Source organism: Coregonus clupeaformis, chromosome 17 (genome assembly GCF_020615455.1).
Source record: "Coregonus clupeaformis isolate EN_2021a chromosome 17, ASM2061545v1, whole genome shotgun sequence".
In the NCBI taxonomy this organism is placed as follows: Eukaryota; Metazoa; Chordata; class Actinopteri; order Salmoniformes; family Salmonidae; genus Coregonus; species Coregonus clupeaformis.
In genome coordinates, this window is record NC_059208.1 from 69,752,628 (window position 1) to 69,775,011 (window position 22,384).

Sequence of the window (22,384 nt, forward strand, 5' to 3'; positions counted from 1 at the left end):
AGCTTCAACTGAAATGTTAACTACTGAACACTCAACTACAGAGCAAGTGACTACTGATTACTTACCTACAAGTGCTTCTACTGCTATTGTCCAAAACAGTTCCTCAACGTCTTTACCAACTACATTTAATACCACAGACCAAGTTTCAACTCAACAGTTTACTACTGAACACATAACTTCTGACCCTGCAACTACTGTACCTGTTCAAAAACTATCTACATTCAATAGCGCAGTGCGTGTTTCTACTGAAGAGGCAACTACTAAACACCTAAATACAGATCCAGCGACTGCTGGTTACTTACCTACACATGCAACTACTGAGAATGTAACTCATCAATCAACAACTGGGACTGCGGACACAGAAATGCAACACAGCATTACACGAGTGACTACTGACCATACTTCTGCCCTTGATATAACCACGGTGGTTGAGACTGCTCCGTATAGTACTGCCGAGCCTGTCAGTGTCTCCACTGTTACGCCAACTGAAAACAGTCAAGGTTTAAGTCCAGGTAACTTTCATCATTATATCATAACTATTGACATGTTGTAAGCCTAACCGTCTCTATTTTGTTTGGCTGTGGTTTTATGTTGTTTCAAAGATGTTAGGTTACAGAGCAGAGGTATAAATGCATTCAAATCTACATTTTGTTGAATGGGCTCCATGTTATCTATCTTTATATCTTTATTTTGCTCAGACAACCTGGTATTGATCCGTGAGAACATGACGTGGAACGACGCCCTGAGCTACTGCAGAGAGCACCACGTTGACCTGGTCTCTATCACTACAGAGCTGCTTCAGTACAGGGTGGCCAAGAGGGCTACCAATGCCACTTCATCCCACGTCTGGGTGGGCCTGCGCTTCACCTGTTCATTCCACTTCTGGTTCTGGATCAGGTCTGATGCAGGCTGCTACCAGAACTGGGCCCCCGGGCACGGCTCAGACAGCCAGCAGGACTGTGGGATTGCAGGGGCTGTAGAGACCACCGGGAGGCAGCAGTGGGTTAGTCTGGAGGAGAATCAGAGGCTCAACTTCATCTGCTACAAATGTTCTGGGGACAGTGGTGAGGGGTTGATACATCCCTGAATCTGACAACTTTAAGTATGTAAGAAATGCTAACACATCATGGCAGCCTAAGATTAATCTCCGGCAGCCTGTATATACCATGAGAACTCTTTCAGAAGGATCCATCTCCAGCAGCCTGTATATACCACGAGAACTCTATCAGAAGGATCCATCTCCAGCAGCCTGTATATACCATGAGAACTCTATCAGATTATGCTGATTTTACCAACTCTATTTATGTTTCAACTGAATCGTGTTTTTCTTCAGGTGATTTGATTGTATGTTTGTCCATTATGCTGATTGTATTTCATCTCAGTTGTGGTAGTCTTGTCAAGAACCAGGCTTCCCGTGACAACGACGTGATTTTGGAGCTATGGCAACACGCGACTACAGTTGTCGTAGCACACTACAATAGTTTAAAAAAGTTATAGTGTGTTACTGTTGAGTTCTAGTGTGTTACTATTGAGTTCTAGTGTGTTACTGTTGAGTTCTAGTGTGTTACTATTGAGTTCTAGTGTGTTACTATTGAGTTCTAGTGTGTTACTGTTGAGTTCTAGTGCGTTACTGTTGAGTTCTAGTGCGTTACTGTTGAGTTCTAGTGTGTTACTGTTGAGTTCTTGGGTGCTGTTGCACTGTCTGCCACAAATGTTACATTGACACAGCAGTAGATTGTATATTAAACAACTGTTACATTGACACAGCAGTAGATTGTATATTAAACAACTGTTACATTGACACAGCAGTAGATTGTATATTAAACAACTGTTACATTGACACAGCAGTAGATTGTATATTAAACAACTGTTACATTGACACAGCAGTAGATTGTATATTAAACAACTGTTACATTGACACAGCAGTAGATTGTATATTAAACAACTGTTACATTGACACAGCAGTAGATTGTATATTAAACAACTGTTACATTGACACAGCAGTAGATTGTATATTAAACAACTGTTACATTGACACAGCAGTAGATTGTATATTAAACAACTGTTACATTGACACAGCAGTAGATTGTATATTAAACAACTGTTACATTGACACAGCATTAGATTGTATATTAAACAACTGTTACATTGACACAGCAGTAGATTGTATATTAAACAACTGTTACATTGACACAGCAGTAGATTGTATATTAAACAACTGTTACATTGACACAGCAGTAGATTGTATATTAAACAACTGTTACATTGACACAGCAGTAGATTGTATATTAAACAACTGTTACATTGACACAGCAGTAGATTGTATATTAAACAACTGTTACATTGACATAGCAGTAGATTGTATATTAAACAACTGTTACATTGACACAGCAGTAGATTTTATGATTGAACGGCTTTATGGATTAAATCCGTATCACCGAACTTCAGCAATACAGCACTATTGAAATGTAAAGGTAATTTCCGATCAGCGTTTACCGTGAATGTGGTCTCCGCCAACGCGGGAACATTGCCTTAAAATTTAAATCAAGCTATAACTCTGAACTTCCACTATACGGATCAAATCGAGCCCTTAATTTGACAACCTTCAGTAACACTTTATTTGGATAGTCCATCTCCAGATGCTCTACAGATTAGTAACATTTCAAATCAAATCAAATTATATTTGTCACATGCACCAAATTCAACAGGTGTAGACCTTACCGTGAAATGCTTACTTACAAGGCCTTAACCAACAATGCAGTTCAAGAAATAGATTAAAGAAAATATTTACTAAATAAACTAAAGTAAAAAAAAATACTATGCATAGATAATAAACAGCGAGGGGGGGTCAATGTAAATAGTCCGGGTGGCCATTTGATCAATTGTTCAGCAGTCTTATGGCTTGGGGGTAGAAGCTGTTAAGGAGCCTTTTGGACCTAGACTTGGCACTCCGGTTCCGCTTGTCGTGCGGTAGCAGAGAGAATAGTCTATGACTTGGGTGATTGGAGTCTTTGACAATTTTTTGGGCCTTCCTCTGACACCGCCTCTGTAGCGCCTTACGGTCGGATGCAGAGCAGTTACCATACCAGGCGGTGATGCAACCGGTCAGCATGCTCTCGATGGTGCAGCTGTCTAACTTTTTGAGGATTTGGGGACCCATGCCAAATCTTTTCAGTCTCCTGAGGGGGAAAAGGTGTTGTCGTATCCTCTTCACGACTGTCTTGGTGTGTTTGGACCATGATAGTTTGTTGGTGATGTGGACATCAAGGAACTTGAAACTCTCGACCCGCTCCACTACAGCCCCGTCGATGTGAATGGGGGCGTGTTCGTCCCTCCTTTTCCTGTAGTCCACGATCAGCTCCTTTGTCTTGCTCACGTTGAGGAAGAGGTTGTTGTCCTGGCACCACACTGCCAGGTCTCTGACCTCCTCCCTATAGGCTGTCTAATCGTTGTCAGTGATCAGACCTACCACTGTTGTGTAGACAGCAAACTTAATGATGATGTTGGAGTCGTGCTTGGCCACGCAGTCGTAAGTGAACAGGGAGTACAGGAGGGGACTAAGCATGCACCCCTGCCCCAACTAACTATCTACTAACCCTAACCCTAGCTCCAACCCTTACCTTAACCCTTATCCTAATCCTAAACGTAACCCTTACCCTAACCCTAGCCCTTACCCTAACCCTTATTCTAAACCTAACCCTAACTCTAACGCTGACCCTAGCAAGCAGTTGCTTATCAACAGATAGTTTGTTGATAGTATGACCAGCTGTAGAGCATCTACAGATGAACTATCCAGACTATCCAAATAAAGTGTGACCCAACCTCCTGCTGGTAACGTTACTTTATTTTACATAACAACAGTCTGATAACCCCCACAACCTTTTCTCTCTGTATCAGGAACACCCACAACACTAATACTACGAATAATAATACTTTATATATTTCAGATTCTGTATTGATTTGACTATTAGAAAACAGCTTCCTGGAACATCCAGATACACATGTTTAATCACTGCAGCTAGCGACTGCAAAAAGCTGCAAAAAAACTCCACGTCATTCAAAGACTCAATCATGGACACTCTTACTGACAGTTGAGGCTGCTTCGCGTGATGTATTGTTATCTCTACCTTCTTGCCTTTGTGCTGTTGTCTGTGCCAAATAATGTTTGTACCATGTATTTTTAATCCCAGCCCCCGTCCCCGCAGGAGGCCTTTTGCCTTTTGGTAGGCCGTCATTGTAAATAAGAATTTCTTCTTAACTGACTTGCCTAGTTAAATAAATAAAAATAAAAAAAACAAATTAATATATGGTTTATTTAATATAATGGTAGCACTTTACTTGACACCTAGCGTCATAACACGTTATGACACAGTCATAACCATGTCGAAATATGTCATAACAGCTGACATAACTTATCATAACCTGTCATAATATGGTCATAACACTGTCATGACACATACATTTAGACCTGTTGTGACATATATTGTGTTATTTTATGGCTGGTTATGACACCTACATAAGAGTGTTAAAACCCACAAAACCTACCACACAAGACAAAACATTCCATGACACCATAGCCTACTTGACAACAATATTTTTATGAAATTGACCACATTCAATTATCATTGTAATTGTGCACACATTGATGTTAGACATGCACCCACCCCAATGCTCTGTTGCTGATGACTGGGATGAAATCAGGAGCAGATTTCAGGAGCAGAACAGGATACCCTCATTGTGACTGATGACTGACATAAGTCCATGTACGTGATAAGCCTATCTAGCTTACATGATTCTGATAGTTATAATGCTTCTTGACAGTGTCATTGAGTGTATTTTCTTAGTCCAAGTAAAGTGACACAGTATGGTCATAATGCTTCATGACAGTGTCATAAAGTGTAATTTCTTAGTCCAAGTAAAGTGACACAGGATGGTCATAATGCTTCTTGACAGTGTCATAAAGTGTATTTTCTTAGTCCAAGTAAAGTGACACAGGATGGTCATAATGCTTCATGACAGTGTCATAAAGTGTATTTTCTTAGTCCAAGTAAAGTGACACAGGATGGTCATAATGCTTCATGACAGTGTCATAAAGTGTATTTTGTTAGTCCAAGTAAAGTGACACAGGATGGTCATAATGCTACTTGACAGTGTCATAAAGTGTATTGGTGTGTCATAAAGTGTATGAAGTTGGTCCCCCCTTTGCTGCTATAACAGCCTCCACTCTTCTGGGAAGGCTTTCCACTAGATGTTGGAACATTGCTGCGGGGACTTCCATTCAGCCACAAGAGCATTAGTGAGGTTGTGCACTGATGTTGGGCGATTAGGCCTGGCTCGCAGTCGGAGTTCCATTTAATCCCAAAGGTGTTCGATGGGGTTGAGGTCAGGGCTCTATGCAGGCCAGTCAAGTTCTTCCACAACGATCTCTACAAACCTATTCTGTATGGACCTCGCTTTGTGAACGGGGACATTGTCATGCCACAAAGTTGGAAGCACAGAAGATTTCCCTTCACTGGAACTAAATGGCCTAGCCCGAACCATGAAAAACAGACCATTATTCCTCCTCCACCAAACTTTACAGTTGGCACTATGCATTCGGGCAGGTAGCGTTCTCCTGGCATCCGCCAAACCCAGATTTGTCCGTCGGACTGCCAGATGGTGAAGCGTGATTCATCACTCCAGAGAACACATTTCCACTGCTCCAGTCCAATGGCGGCGAGCTTTACACCACTCCAGCCGACGCTTGGCATTGCGCATGGTGATGTTAGGCTTGTGTGCGGCTGCTCGGCCATGGAAACCCATTTCATGAAGCTCCCGATGAACAGTTCTTGTGCTGACATTGCTTCCAGAGGCAGTTTGGAACTTGGTAGTGAGTGTTGCAACCGAGGAACGACGATTTTTCTCGGTGGTCCCGTTCTGTTTCATTGTTTGGCCTACCACTTCGTGGCTGAGATGTTGTTGCTCCTAGATGTTTCCACTTCACAATAACAGCACTTACAGTTGACCGGGGCCGCTCTAGCAGTGCAGAAATTTTATGAACTGACTTGTTGGAAAGGTGACATCCTATGACGGTGCCACGTTGAAAGTCACTGAGCTCTTCAGTAAGGCCATTCTACTGCCAATGTTTGTCTATGGCGATTGCATGGCTGTCAGCAACGGGTGTGGCTGAAATAGCCGAATCCACTTATTTGAAGGTGTCCACATACTTTTGTATATATAGTGTATGTCACAACAGATGTAAATATATGGGCCATGACGGTGTTATGACCATATTATGACAGGTTATGACAAGTTATGTCAGCTGTTATGACATATTATGACATGGTTATGATCGTGTCATAACGTCTTATGACGCCTGGTGTCAGGTAAAGTGTTACTTCCCGAGTGGCGCTGTGCCACTAGAGATCCTGGTTCGAATCCAGGCTCTGTCGTAGCCGGCCGCGACTGGGAGACCCATGGGGCGGCGCACATTTGGCCCAGCGTAGGGGAGGGAATGGCCGGCAGGGATGTAGCTCAGTTGGTAGAGCATGGCGTTTGCAATGCCAGGGTTGTGGGTTTGATTCCCACGGGGGGCCAGTATGAAAAATAAAAATAATGTATGCACTCACTAACTGTAAGTCGCTCTGGATAAGAGCGTCTGCTAAATGACTAAAATGTAAAATGTAAATGTTACCAATATGTTATATAATACAATTCCAAAAATGAAACATTATTTCATCCCTTATCCCCGTAGAAATATCTGCATGGCTCATAATCCACCTACCGCTGCATATTGATAGCTACTTTTTCCACCATAACTCTGAGAATAGCTTGTCAATTACTATGGACTATTAGACACGAGTGTGTCACAGCGTCGTAGGCTGCCCATGAAAAGGCATTGGTCAGTGGGCCTCTCTGCCCTCCCAGCAGGTCAATGTTAATGTCCCTTTGGGTCAATCCTCCCCCTTTTCTCACCCTCGTCTCCTCTTGTGTGCTGTCCAGCTGGCTGTGACCACTGATCCCGTTACCCTCACTCCTGACCCCTGGAGCCGTTCCCACAACACACCCTTTTGTGAGCACCTCTCCATGGTGACCCATGGTCACCCTCTCTCCCTCAACCTCTATAGATGATTGGGGGGGGGGGAAGAAGCATTAATGCCATAATTCAAATGCATTTGGGATCAGTGTAATGCGACCTCATTTGGCCTTTTCCCATACCAAACTGATAGCACCAATGATACAAATATAGGCTAGGACTATATCATATAAATGTGGACTATAAGGGAAACTCATTTTGCCGTCATGTTGTATCATACATTAACCAAGCTCCTGAAGAGTAATGTTATATTTAATGTCTCTCTATTGAGAATGCCTTTTTCTAGTAAACAGTTGTTTAGTTGACCTCTGGGATAGCATACCTTACCATAGACCCAGAAGCTCTCTGCAGTTCAGTCAAACTATGGCAAATTGAAAACATAGTGTTATACTTTTTGTACACCAAATGCATGTATGTCACGTTCGTTTATAGACGGGACGGACCAAGGTGCAGCGTGATATGCGTACATGTTTATTAAATATTAAGCACAACGACAAAACAACAAACAAAACGAAACGTGAAGTCCAAGGCAGCACAACACAACATACCTTAACTGGAACAAGATCCCACAATCCACTAGTGCCAATAGGCTGCCTAAGTATGGTCCCCAATCAGAGACAACGAGCGACAGCTGCCTCTGATTGGGAACCACACCGGCCAACATAGATCTAGAAAACCTAGATCACCAACATAGAAAATCACAACATGGAATATACACACCCTGACTCAACATATAAGCGTCCTCTGAGTCAGGGCGTGACAGTACCCCCCCCCCCAAAGGTGCGGACTCCGACCGCGCAACATAAACATAACAGGGTAGGGGCCGGGTGGGCATTCCGCCTCGGAGGTGGATCTGGCTCTGGGCGTGACCACCACCTATTCTCCGCCTCCCTGTTGCGCCCCTGGTCTGGTCTGGACCTTGGCGCGCTGCTTGCCCTCTCCTTCCTCCCACGAAGTACCAAGCCCTGTCTGGACCCTGGTGTGGGAGACCCCGAACCTGGAGAGGGGCTGACGTCTGGGTCTGGACTGGAACCGCTGACTGGAGCTGAACCCGACGACAGTGGAGCGAACTGCTCTGGCTCCGGAGTAGAGCCGCTGACCGGAGCTGGATCAGGCACCGGTGGAGCGGACTGCTCTGGCTCCGGAGTGGAGCCGCTGACCGGAGCTGGACTGGACCCCGGTGGAACAGGCACGGGCCGTGCCGGACTGGACACACGCACCACTGGTCTGGTGCGAGGAGCAGGCACGGGCCGGATCGGACTAGGAACACGCACCACTGGCTTGGTGCGAGGGGCAGGAACAGCCCGGGCCGGGCTGGTGACACGCACCACTGGCTTGGTGCGAGGGACAGGAACAGGCCGGGCCGGGCTGGCGACGCGCACCACTGGCTTGGTGCGAGGAGCAGGAACGGGCCGGACCGTACTGGGAACACGCACCACTGGCCTTGTGCGGGAAGCAGGAATGGGTCGGGCCGTACTGGGAACACGCACCACTGGCTTAGTGCGGGGAGCAGGAACAGGCCGGACCGGACTGGCGACACGCACCACTTGCTTGGTGCGAGGAGCGGGACTGGGTTCCTTTATTAACCCCCGCTCCTTCTGCTGCCTAACCAGCTCCTCTCGCCGTGCCTCTACACCTTCCTTCTCCCTTTTAGCCTCCTGTAGCTCCTCCTTCTGACCGAATAACTCCTGCTCCCTCTGAACCAATAGCCCCCGTAACATGGTGGCCTCCTCTCCTAACCTGCAGATCCGCCCTGTCGCTGCCTCCTGCTGCATCGTCGTCCACACCGTGTGCCCCCCCCCAACATGTTCTTGGGGTTGCCTCTCGGGTCTCCGTCGTCGGCACTCCTCTTCCCGTGAGGACTCCTCCGGGAGCCCCCACGAGTTAGGGAACAGACACTCGTCGTCATCCTCCGACTCCTCAGTGTAATACTGTTCCCACTCCTCTTCCCAAGGTCGTAGGGACCCAATCTGAAACCCAACCGGGTGCAGTGGTCGGGGCTCTTCTCTATTGCTCCTCGACCACCCCTTTAGCCCCCCAAAAATTTTTTCTTGGGGCTGCTTCTCAGGCCTCCTACTCGGCCGGCTTCCGTGTTGCCGTTGCTCCTCTCCTGCCTGGGCATCTACCTTCGCCCATGGCCCTTTCCCCGCGAATATCTCTTCCCATGACCACAATTTACCCACCTGTGACATGGCTATTCGCTCTTCCTGGGCACGCTGCTTGGTCCTCGTTTGGTGGGATCTTCTGTCACGTTCGTTTATAGACGGGACGGACCAAGGCGCAACGTGATATGCGTACATGTTTAAAAAGTCCAAGGCAGCACAACACAACATACCTTAACTGGAACAAGATCCCACAATCCATTAGTGCCAATAGGCTGCCTAAGTATGGTCCCCAATCAGAGACAACGAGCGACAGCTGCCTCTGATTGGGAACCACACCGGCCAACATAGATCTAGAAAACCTAGATCACCAACATAGAAAATCACAACATGGCATATACACACCCTGACTCAACATATAAGCGTCCTCTGAGTCAGGGCGTGACAATGTAGGCCTGCCCTACACAGTATTTTGTTAACAAACTTAAATTCAATGCATTAGCATCAACAAAGTATTCATTGAAATACATCTTTATTTCAACATATTATTATTACCAGATTACCAGCAAACAATATTTTATGAAGATTGAAGTTTGTACAACTGAAGTTGTACTGTGTTATCCAAGTTAAAATAAAATAAATGTAAAATAAATGTTCTCTATTGAGGCCCAATCTCTTAGGTAACCCCAGTGCTGCATGAAATGAGATGGATAGAGGGATAGAGGGAGAGGGGGACATGGAAAAGTGAAAGACCAACAGTTGAGGATGGACCGAGGAGTGCGGAATGAGGGGACTGGAACTTGGAATGGGAATACATTTGGAGGAAAGTTTGACAGTAAAGGAGTTTTGGGTGTATAGGTAAGAGGTTATCTTGGTGGAAATGGAGTAGTTATCAATATTAATGGTGCATTAAGATTCTGTAATTATAACAATGGCTACCGATTTTTTTGTTTGTTATGGTGAATGTGGAATAATTTACGTAAAATGTGAAGGTGTCTATGATTCAAATGTAAGGATTTATATCAACTAACATTTGCAGCTTTACATAATTAAGCATTCAGCGGCTTTCTAAAACACATATTAAGGCTAATCCTAGTCCTGTCAAATCTCCATTGATAATGTTTTTTAGTTCAGGACTAGTCTTAATTATTCTGTCTCTGGGATACCGGCCCATAGTGTCTAGTATAAATTAAGTTTACTGGAGGAGAGAGAGCTTGAATGCACTCTCCTACCCAAAGACATAAAGATGCAGTTGGATTACTGGTAGGAAAGTCCACAGAGGAACTGGCCAATATATAAATAGATGACACACTGTGTGGACAAAACATTAGGAACACCTGCTCTTTCCATGACGTAGACTGACCAGGTGAATACAGGTGAAAGTTATGATCCCTTATTGATGTCACTTGTTAAATCCACTTCCATTAGTGTATTGAGGCTGTCCTGAGGGCAAAATTGAGGCCTGAATTGAGGCTGTCCTGAGGGCAAAAGGGGTGCCACTCAATATTAGGAAGGTGTTCCTAATGTTTTGTACACTCAGTGTCTAGTGTGTGTCATGCTACTGATATTAGCTTCCATCTTTAATGAGACGTCTACAAAACCAAGAATGATGCTGAAGAATACACATGGTGTCATTATACCACAGCCATTACTGTAATAATTATAATTGAATAACACTTTTTCAAATGTAAAAGGACTTATGGGGTATCTGCTTTAAATAATATATATATATTTTACGGAAATATTTTCATGGACAGACTAAGAAATACGATTATTGAGCTACAGTAAGTTACAACACTGTTATAGAGAACTTGTAGCAATAATGCTGTTCTCTAGTATTGCAGAAAAGGCAGTTGTAGCCAGGCCTATGCATGGTTTTTGATTTGAAAGATGTGTACTTTCATAATGGAACATTGCTACACTGTCTGTGAATGTTGGTTTTGAAAGCAGTTTTTCTTAAGATGGAAGTGGTTCACACAGACCTCTCTACCATAGTCCTTCTACCCAGCTGGAACTGGGGAGTCTGGAGCTGATTGTCCAAACACAATTCTTGTGTCTGTCTAATACTAATCCAGGAGTTGTGTTTGTGACATCACACCCCTGACTCTCACTTACACCCAGAGAGACTGATAGAGCTAGAGAAGGGGATGGGATAAGGGTATTGGATATCAGGTCTCTAATGAAAATGTACTTGGAATTCATCTGTACCTGTTGGAGGGAATTTGTGAGGCAAGATAGAGATTGAGTATGTTTAAACAGTGATTTGTCAATGTCTGTGTCCATTAAAGATGATTTATAATTACTAGACCTTTCACAGTAGGTGACATGGTCTAAAGCCAATTTCTAGATTCTAGACATCTAGGTTGTTAATGCATTTGATCTCTAGAAATACTTCCCTTTTAAAGCAGTAATCAGCAGTTGAAACATGAACAAAGCGACCTCCCCACCACTGTTTCGGTAAAAAGCAGGGTGATGGCACTGGAGAAATGTAACCACTCTCAAATTCATAGACAGAGCTATGGATGCAAGGACTGACCATCCATGATATCAACATTATAGTTTTAACAATGTTTTTAGACTATATAGTGTTTGTTTACATTCACTTTGTTTACAAACATTGGAGTAAAACAAGCTTATATTTTGGGATCTGATGGGGTATGATAGTTGAACTGAGCTCATAAGGCAATTTATAAGTTATATGTAGCAACTGCTGATTTGCCCTTTAAATGTACACTTAGTGTACAAAACATTAAGAACATCTTCCTAATATTGAGTGGCACCCCTTTTGCCCTCAGGCTTATAAATCCTTCTTTAACCTGTCTCCTCCCCTTCATCTACACTGATTGAAGTGGATTTCAATAAGGGGATCATAGCTTTCATCTGGATTAACCTGATCAGTCTATTTCATGGAAAGAGCAGGTGTTCTTAATGTTTTGTATAGTCAGTGTAGGTTCCTTGTATTTATTGCCATGTGCTTACACAAAATAATTAAATAAAACTAAAAATTCAGGATGTTTTATGTTTCTCATTTGATTCATATTTTCAGTGTTGGTCAAGTTGGTCAAAGACTGAAGGACATGTTGTAGTTAAAATGCCATTTTATTGATCTTGAGAAGTATTGAAAGTGGATGTTACAAGTACTGAATTACATTAATCGATTACATGTTTTCATTTTGTAGATGATGTGTTGAGTATGTATGTTAGCATGTCAGTGACCCAATCACTGGGTGCAGCCATTCAACATGTACTCAGATACGAAGTCATTACATTTTTTGCAAGTAGGCGTGTTGTTAGATCCTTTGCACTTTTTCCCATCAGGCACTGTATGGCATTTGGTGTTTCTGTATATGCTTCTGAAGTATAAAACTGCAGTACTATAGAAAGTTATTTAACTCTACCTGTGCATTCTGGTTCCCATAGTTGTAGACAATAGGAACAATAGACATTTGCTCAAATCTTTTGACCGAGTACGGCAGCCTCAGAGAGACAAAAACCTCCTTAAACACACGGAACTCATGTGGTTCTGCCACACAAATGCCTGCAGGAAGGACATACACAGACATAGGCATTACTCTCCAGAATGTCACCACAGGTTCCTTACGATCTAGGTACAGGAATAAGAACCAATAGAGGAGGAGGATGTTACCATGAGAAGCAGACAAGCTGACAGCCTGTATCTCCCAGGTGGTGATGGAATCAGGCAGAGCCACAGTATGACTAAGGGAGACAGAGAGAGAGACAAATTACAATAGTGTTTCAGACACAAGGCACCAATATACTGTGTGTCTAAATGTCTAAATGTCTGAATGTCCTCACCTTCCTTTGTCTTTTATATTGACCGCTGCGAACACAAAGCTTGGGGGGAAGCTTCTGCGTATTTGCTGATTGGTTGTGTCAAAGAAGTCTTCGATGTCTATGGCACTCGCAGCTGAGAGGAGAGAGTGCAGACCAAGGGAGTCACAATAATACAACCTTTTAAGATCGTTTTCTCATTGAATTAAATTATAACAAGTTAGATATTTTGTTTCAATATTCCCATGTCTGTCTAAAGAATAGTGGTTCTGATCATTTTGTTACGATATACATGTTATAATGGTAATATCCCCAACAATCAAGTCATCCTCACTCCTGCCCTGTCCTCTCTGGGCGTCGTCTCATCTCTTCTTCTCTCAGTTTCTCTCCCTCTATGCATCAGTTCAGGAAGGCCTTGACACAGACAGGGTCCTTATTGGCTCGTGCCACTCTCTCAGCTCGCTGCTGACACGTCTTCAGCATGGGGATCAGGGGGAAGCTATGAGAACAACACTCCTGCAGCTTGGCGTCTGAGTAATTCGATTCTGGGAGTGAGAGATGGTGAGGGGCAACAAAAGGTTTTAGTTCGTACCTGCCAGGACTGACAAACACCCTCTCCCACCGCCTCAGCCAGCAGCTAGAAACAATTAGAGAAAAGTAACGTTGTAATACTTATGGACATCATCTGCTGCTGGAGGTCCAGGGAACGCCTCTGTCATCTGAAGCCTGACTCACAGTTCAATCCTAAGACAAACAGACGTACAGTAGGGTGAAGATGATCATATCAAAACATCAACATGTAATATCAGCACATTGGGGGAACATGTAGGTTTTGAGCAAGTATGACGTCATTAATGTTCTGTTGAAATGTGTGTACGTCTGAGTTGGTGTTTTTTTCTCCATTTTATTCGTATTTTTTCTTGATGTTGAATGTTGGCCGTTAAGTCCCAGCCAATGTCATGTCTAGTTGAGTGGATCCAAGTCTGTGAAATGTTAAGTTGTCTACCCCCTAAAGGGGTTTTAACCCTATACCAGAGAACATCATTCAGAAACTGTGGACCAAAGATAAAGTAGTGTAGACACTAGACAGATGTTTGTTTAATCACACAATGCTCGTCATACCAATCCTCATCTTAGACGTCACTCCTGAGTTGGATATGAATGACAGGCCAGCGTCGTTGAACACAAAGGCTGTATCTGAGCCTCCACCGTATGAGCAACCAAGGTCATAGGATAGGACTGCATCGACGAGAATACCTGTGAACGGCACACACATTTTCACACTATTAGTCAAAAAGAGCCGTTTGGTCTTTATTTCATACAATATATTTATACCTGTACATTATAAGGAGTGAGTTTTAGAGGAAATAATGTGGAGGAGACAGTATGTATTATTATTCTTTAGTAAATAGGAGCTTGTATATGTGTATATAGACAGTACAGGTCAAAAGTTTGGACACACCTACTCATTCCAGGGTTTTTCTTTATTTTTTACAATTTTTTACATTGTAGAATAATAGTGAAGACATCAAAACTAGGAAATAACACATATGGAATCATGTAGTAACCAAAACAGTGTTAATCAAAATATATTATATATTTGAGATTCTTCAACTAGCCATCAAGGCAAAGGGTGGCTATTTGAAGAATCTCAAATATAAAATATATTTTGATTTGTTTAACACTTTTTTGGTTACTACATGATTCCAAATGTGTTATTTCATCGTTTTGATGTCTTCACTATTATTCTACAATGTAAAAAAATTTTAAAATAAAGAAAAACCCTGGAATGAGTAGGTGTGTCCAAACTTTTGACTGGTCCTTTATATTTACTAAAAAATAAATGGGGGATTGGAAATGATGCAGACAATTACATTGATGGAAGCTACAATCTATCTGCAATATTAAAGCTGATCTACTCCCTAAAAAAAAAATTAGTAGCTTGCCTGTTTGGGGGTGAGTTTGTTGTGGGCGTTGAGAGCATAGATAGCCTTGTCCACAGCCAGCAAGGCAACTTTGGCCTTCTGACCATTTAAGTTTATCTCCAGCTTTGCTGTTTTTCCTGGTTGATTTTGTTGGTGAAACCATACAGGAGAGGAAGTACAAAACCAACGACGCTAGACGGAGAGGAATATGTTTAAGCAAAAGGCAGTTTATTAAACACAGAGATAGCTGGTATCTGCTCAAGCTACATGCATGGACCCATTCAGTTGCCTCTTATGGAGACAGTTGAAAAGGGATCAAAAACAGAGTTTTCAGCATTACTTTATACAATGCAACATAAAGAAAGGGTCTTTCTTCTAGTCCCTTGATTGGTTCCCGAGGCGTAGGAGGCGGGTCTGCTCTGTCCAGAGCAGAAGCCCCATTGGTGCACGGCAGAGTCCTCTGCCCTTGGCACCCGACCAGTAGAAAGAAGTGCAGTTGTGTGTGTGTGCGTATGCATTTTTGTGTGTGTGCGTCCTCAGAGCAAGAACTCGTGAGGCATGAAAATGAGTGTGCGTATGCATGGAGATGTGTGTGTGAATGTGTATGTCTCATGGGAAAGACTCGTGGGGAGCAACCAGATTGTGGGTGTTGTCCTTGACAAGATATTGGTCCTCTGTCCATTGTTCTTGCATAGGAACAGCATTGATTGAAAACAAGCTCCTAACATTAAAATGGGTCATGCACAAGATTTTAGTCAGACCAAGCTATAACATTTTATATTTACTACGACAATATTCATATTTTGACTTTACCTAGATCATATAAATATGCATAGGAATAAATTAGGATGATAACATCAAATATATATAATTAGTAAATTACTCTGAACTGAATTGTAGCTTATTAACAGTCGGCACAGATTAAACACTTTATTTCTCTTTCTTCGTGTTCTCTGGCCATTTTGCTGTCTGACCATCAAGAACTCTGTCAACGCTGACGCTGATCTACTCCAATCACTATTCACTCACCTCGATCGTCCCCTCACAAATGTCCTTGACGTCTACCCACAAGAGTCAGCAATGATGTCACCGTTCTGATCATAGTAGTAGCCAATCAGACGGAAGGAGGGTGTCATATCAGGCGTGATTGGAAGCTGAATCTTCGTTAAATCCCCTGATTTGACAGAACCCTGTTTTCTTAGCACTCCACGGCTGAAAACCTGAGGATTAAAAACAGAAAAGTGATTGTTTCTCCTCTCAGTTATATAACTTTTCCACCATGTCCTGTTCCTTGTGATATCTCTCACCATGAAGTAAATAAACCCAACCTCTGGTGACCCATTGACGTCTTTGAATAACACAGAAAGGGATTGACCCGCCGTCAGAATCTCTTGGCCCATGCTCACGCTCAGATAGGTGTCGCCAGGAGACGAGGCAAGTTTGACGTCTTTGGTTTTTTGCTGGCCATCTACGGTCACCTGACAGGAAACATGGGATGAAAGAAGAAACAGTCCGATCCGAAGCCTTTAGTTTCATATGATTTCTTCAGTGTTTTGTTTACAGCCTATACTGTATTGCTTGAAGCTACTGCTAGAAGCTACAGATTAATGTACGTTTTATTTGGACTATTTTGTTATACTTACCTCCACAGTAATGTCACGATCAAGATTGGGAAGGTTAAAATTGTGCCACACTGCGTCCTCCTCGTTAGTCTTGATAGTTTGGGCGCCATCCTCGAGTCTTTGCAGATGCATTTTCACTGGCTCTCCAACAGCTGGGGAACCATTTGGGAGACGGACCACCACCTAACAAATGACCGGACAAACAGATATACAGTACATCATTTCACAGATAGACATTGTTCTGTCAAACGTATCTCTGTCATCCAAATTGAGGCTCACCACTACACTGAGAGGGACTCCAGGGATGTAGTGAGAGCGGGTACGGGACAGGTCTACAGTGTAACGCTGGGAAACAACAGGAAGAGACACCTCTGCTTCCAGCAGCTCACCACCTGGTGAAGGGATAAAGACAGTACAGTACCAATATCGTTTAGTCGTCTTGTACCTACTGTATGACTGTATCACATTTCAAAAGTCTATTTTTGCTATAACTAAGAACAACAACTGCTGCCTTACTGATGATGTCAGTGACAGAGACCGCCATGTAAAGCTTTGCTTCGCTCTGGTCCATGTCTGAGAGGGTGGTGTTGAGGTTGGATTGGAGTTGCTTGACGAGCTTGGATGTCTGGAGAACCGCTGACCCTTCTCCAGCTTGTATCTGAGAGAAAAAGGCAAGCGACAGGTTTTAAGTCAAACCATAACTCAAGCATTGCTTAAAACAAAATGTTGTAACTTTATGTAGAAATAGGTTGGCTGCCACTATAGTGTTGTCCCTCAGAGCTCCCAGAGCTTTAGGCTTTGTGAGTCTTCTTCGCAGAGTACAGATATTTTGATTGAAATATGCCACATTTATCCTCTCACCGATCCAGTCAGCTCCAATCCTCTGATGAAGACAGTCTTCTCTTTTTCACCATCTCATTTTGTCTGTCATAGTTGACGTGTACCTATGATGAAAATTACAGGCCTCTCATCTTTTTAGGTGGGAGAACTTGCACAATTGGTGGCTGACTAAATACTTTTCCCCCCCACTGTATATGGGTATCCTAGCAGATACCCATAGACTTCCAGTCATTGCACTAACCCTAGTTAGCATCGGCTCGTGAAACTACCTCTAACTTCCTTCATACTGGACACAGAGACATAAAAATGGTATTCACTAGTTAATCTGACTCTGGGGAAGTAGATAAAGGGGAAGTAGATAATTGCCAAAATCCCAAAGTATCCCTTTAAGAGTAGGGTTCTATTTCATGTAGACTGCAGATCTACCTTGCTGTGTAGGGTGGTAGACAGGCTGGTCAGTCTGAATGAAGATATAGCCTCTGTGTTGGGAGACTCTCACCATCTTTCTGTTTTTGTTCCCTTCCATCTCAGCCACCAGCATAAGATCGGGAATATCCACAAAGGTGGGCAGCTTGTCCCTTTCTGCCTGCAAGGTGGGGAAGAAACTTAAATGATAACCAATACTACTGCATCTCCTATTTCTTGTTTATGGAGACGTCTCTTTAGTCTGTCTGTATGGTCACTTATTTTATCTAGTCAAGTCTCACTAAGTCATACCTCTAGTTCTACAGTTTGGATCGGTACCTTCTTTTGAGATATCACATTTCCAGTTACCTCATGTTCCAGGTAGAGGGTATCACGTGTATTCAGGAGGGCTTTACCCAGCTGGACATAAACACGCTCCTTCACCCCCACATGGAACACATTGGGAGCTGAGATAAAGAACCTGCATAGCCAAGAGAAGATAGCATTTAGAATCAACCACCTAATACTTTTAACAGTCTAGTATCTAAAGTATCACTTTAAGGTCAGAGACAAAAGCCTAAAGATGTTTTATGTTCGTCGAACACCAGTATATCTAAATGCTAAATGTGCAAGTCATTCAGAGGCATTGAAGTAGTCAGATTAATCTGAGTTTAAACATTAGTTTAGAATACAACTGGAATATTGACATCACACACTGTAGAAAATATTGTGCTAGTTCCACTTTTTAAAATGTAGGAAACGTTGTTTTTTTTGGATTTCCAACATGAGGTATTTTTACTTATAATATACTTACCTTTTAGTGTTTCACAAACACTAATATATTAAGTCCAGTATAAAGAAATGGCTAAGAGACAACTCAATTTGATCAAATCCAGAACTGTTATTGTACATTCGATCTACTTAATCTTTCTGATTAGTTACTTTCATTGATCGTGTCTTAGTGTTAAACATGGCTTTATGTATTTCATCGCTTGACATTTTTGTCCACTATAGAAGGAATTGTTGAGCGCAGTGCTCGTTCCACTAGCACTAACTGGAGGTAAAGCTGCAAGCATTGTAGATTAATGTATTTGCCTTTGTCAAGAGTGGCACGGATGATCTTACTAATAGTGAGAATGGGTGGTCACATCATTGAATGTCAATTTGCCCGACGGTTTTGATATCCGTTCATCGTGATCCATTACACCTCATAGCATAACAAATACTAATATAGAAATGTGCTTTTCATTCTTCAAACGTGCATACAACATTGTGTAAAAGTATCGTAAAGTTTTTTTTTAAACAGAGCCACATGGCAAGTTGTTGGAAGAACAAAGTTCTTAAGTTGAAAGGAAATATTATGAAAATTGAGTAAGTTAAACACAATTCTCCTTGTAGTTGTTTTTACACAAAAACAGTTGTTTAGATTATGCATTTATCTAATGCTGAATTCATATTATCTGTTTTGTTTTTTTTGGGGGGGGGGTTGTTTAAATAGGTGAAATAAAGTACTAATTATATTAATGAAGTAAAGATGACAACTACATTTTTGTATGTCAAAATAAATATGTTTTCAAGTATAATTTACTAACCACCTGCATAATGTTTTACAGTGCATGTGACAATGCTAAAACATAAGTAAAAGTATACAAATATACATGCACATACAGGACACAGGAATGCACTGATATTGCATGGTAAAATGTTTTATGAAGATATTGTTGAAACATTTACCTGTCCTGTCCATGTACAGACTCAGCAGCCAAAAGGAAGAACACCATAAGACAGATGGGAGAGCCCATGGTTCCTGTTCACTGTCTTTACTCCTGCTCTGTCCACAGACCCTATCTTCACAGTTGTTACGTTCCCCAGTTTCTGTGTTGTGGTTTGTGTATTTTCATGTATGTATTTCAGGAAATGGGTTCCTGAAATTCCCCAACAAGCAGCTGATTGGTCGATGAACATTGATGATTGGAGAGCTGACCCCGCGCCCTCATCAGGACGCAGCTGTCTCTAATTACCAACTCCTTCTGAAGCTATATAAGCCCCAGTTGCTCAGAAGGGAGGGGGAAACCAGAATGGCTGAGAGTTATAGCATGTTAGTTGTTGCTAAAACGTTTGGTATGTACTGTGTAGTTGTTGCTGTGAGAACCAATTGTAATGTTTTGTGTTAGTTTGTTGCTCAGAGATTTCCTTAATGTCCTGAGTTTTTTTTTTTTCTCAGGTTTTGTTGTGAACCAGTTTGTGCTATTTAGTTTAATTTGTTCCCAAGGGGGGAAGGGGAAGGCACCTAGGGAGTGCTTAGGCAAGAGGCCCGCGGGCATACATTACCCGTAGAAGTTGACTGTCTATGCACACTAGGAAAGACCTGGGCGGACCATCCCTTTTATTTTGGTTAGTGCACCAGGAGGTGCTAGTTAAGTAAGTAGTGGGTAGGCAGGTAAGGTAGGAGAGGGGGCTTTGATATTTACTTTCTTTGCTTTGGTTCCGTCCAGCCCCTTTTCCCCAAATTTACCGTGCGAAGGAATAAATTCCCTGTTAACGGTATTCTCTGCCTTTTGTCATCCTTACTCACACCTACAGTCCCATACCTCTTTCACAGCACAGAGAGTTGAGTTGTAGCAGGGTGTTGCGTTCCCTCTTCCGAGAGGAGTGCGTAACAACAGTGTTATACACTCAGTTTATTTAGATATGTCCCTTTTATCTGTTTCACAAGCCTTAAAATGTCTCAATCCCTTACGGCCCTCCCTTCCCTCTGAGACAAAAGTCATGTCATTTGTAGTCACTGCCTGATTGAGGGAGGACGCCACTTACTGTTAGTCATCAATAATTTTAAAATGGTCACAACTTCATTGAAAAGACAACTGTTGTATTGTTCTCTTCAACTGGTTGGCTCAATATGGGCAATTCAAACAAAAAGAAGGAACTTATCTTCATGATGAGTTGATCTTTGGGATGTTATTATTCAAAAGACACTTCACAGGATTAGATATTGTGTTACAAACAGAGCAGTTTTTTTAACTGTTTGGCTTGAGCAGTCAAAAGCTGGGGAATTTTGGAGAGGGATTCTTCCATTTCACAATGAGATTCTATGCTCCCATTAGTCAGCGCAATTCTGGTTTTCCCTGAGATCATGTGATTTCTAGGAATTCTGAGGCCTGTTCTAGTCAGTGCCAGCATAATACTATTTTCTGTGGCAAAGTAAAGCAAAGCAAAGCAGTAGAGTTGCACTTACACCATCAATAGTTTGGTGGTGGTTTTGTTGTATATTCTCTTATTCACTTTCACAATACCTTACAATTTACATTCATCAAAAGTCAATGATGTTAATTATGTTAGTTAAGGCTATCCTGTTTGTATGGTACAGTATGTGTGTTCTTAGATTTCCGATACCATTACATTTAAAAACAAGTGTGTATCTGCTCTGGTTTGGTTATGTGATTCATCCAATGCCAAACTCTGGAAACGTTCACTCGTCTATTGATGTTATCCCACAAATGCAAGTCGGGTGAATGTCAAACTCCGCTAGAATGCAGTCTGTCTAAAGTGTAAATATACCTTTGCCCTATAATTGACAATATCACATTCCTGTAATGGCTGCAATAACTGAGCAATATCAGTTGAGCAATGCATCTGTCTGTGCAACAAACAAAACATGTTGATACTATCCTGTCCTAGGCAGTGGTGTATATAAGGTCAGATAATAATTGAATCGGATAAAAGTGCAACCAGCAATACAAATCACTCATTTCTGGCCATACACACATAAAAACTCTACCAATAGCGTACTGTATACAGGGGAGTAAAAACTCTACCACTAACATACTGTACACAGGAGAGTAAAAACTCTACCACTAACGTACTGTATACAGTGAAGTAGAGTAAAAACTCTACCACTAACGTACTGTAAACAGTGAAGGAGAGTAAAATCTATACCACTAACGTACTGTATACAGGGGAGTAAAAACTCTACCACTAACGTACTGTATACAGGGGAGTAAAAACTCTACCACTAACGTACTGTATACAGGAGAGTAAAAACTCTACCACTAACGTACTGTATACAGTGAAGGAGAGTAAAAACTCTACCACTAACGTACTGTATACAGGAGAGTAAAAACTCTACCACTAACGTACTGTATACAGGGGAGTAAAAACTCTACCACTAACGTACTGTATACAGGAGAGTAAAAACTCTACCACTAACGTACTGTATACAGGGGAGTAAAAACTCTACCACTAACGTACTGTATACAGGGGAGTAAAAACTCTACCACTAACGTACTGTATACAGTGAAGGGGAGTAAAAGGCCCATCCACGTACACCCTCTCCTCCCCTTTCATGCTTCGCCAGTGATTGAAATTCTGTCCAGTTTACTGGTGTAATTTAGCTTTCCCACCAAACATACTGTATTTTGTATATCGTTTTTTTTTATCTCTCTCCTCAAGGCAGTTGAGGACCTGAAAGAGAGAGCTCTCTGTGCTCACAGTAACCCCCCCCCTCTCCTCCCCCCTACTACCCTTTACCACCCCCTGCCAACCCCACCACCTTTCCCAGCATCTCGGGTCAGGGAGGGGGGCTGTTGCAGGGTTAATACAGTGCATAGTAACACACAGCCTGAC

The 22,384-nt window shown here is 42.4% G+C and overlaps 1 protein-coding gene and 1 pseudogene across 1 annotated transcript; one reads left to right on the forward strand and one right to left on the reverse strand.

Annotated features, from left to right (window-relative positions):
* The first annotated feature begins 194 nt into the window (after window positions 1-194).
* Window positions 195-1,267, forward strand: LOC121585714 (lithostathine-1-like). Its single transcript, XM_041902036.1, has 2 exons — window positions 195-512; window positions 699-1,267. The coding sequence occupies exons 1-2, from the start codon at window positions 365-367 to the stop codon at window positions 1,085-1,087; spliced, it is 537 nt and encodes a 178-aa protein (XP_041757970.1). The 5' UTR covers window positions 195-364; the 3' UTR covers window positions 1,088-1,267.
* A 10,990-nt stretch (window positions 1,268-12,257) lies between these two features.
* LOC121585845 lies at window positions 12,258-17,183 on the reverse strand (annotated as a pseudogene).
* Between the last annotated feature and the right edge of the window lie 5,201 nt (window positions 17,184-22,384).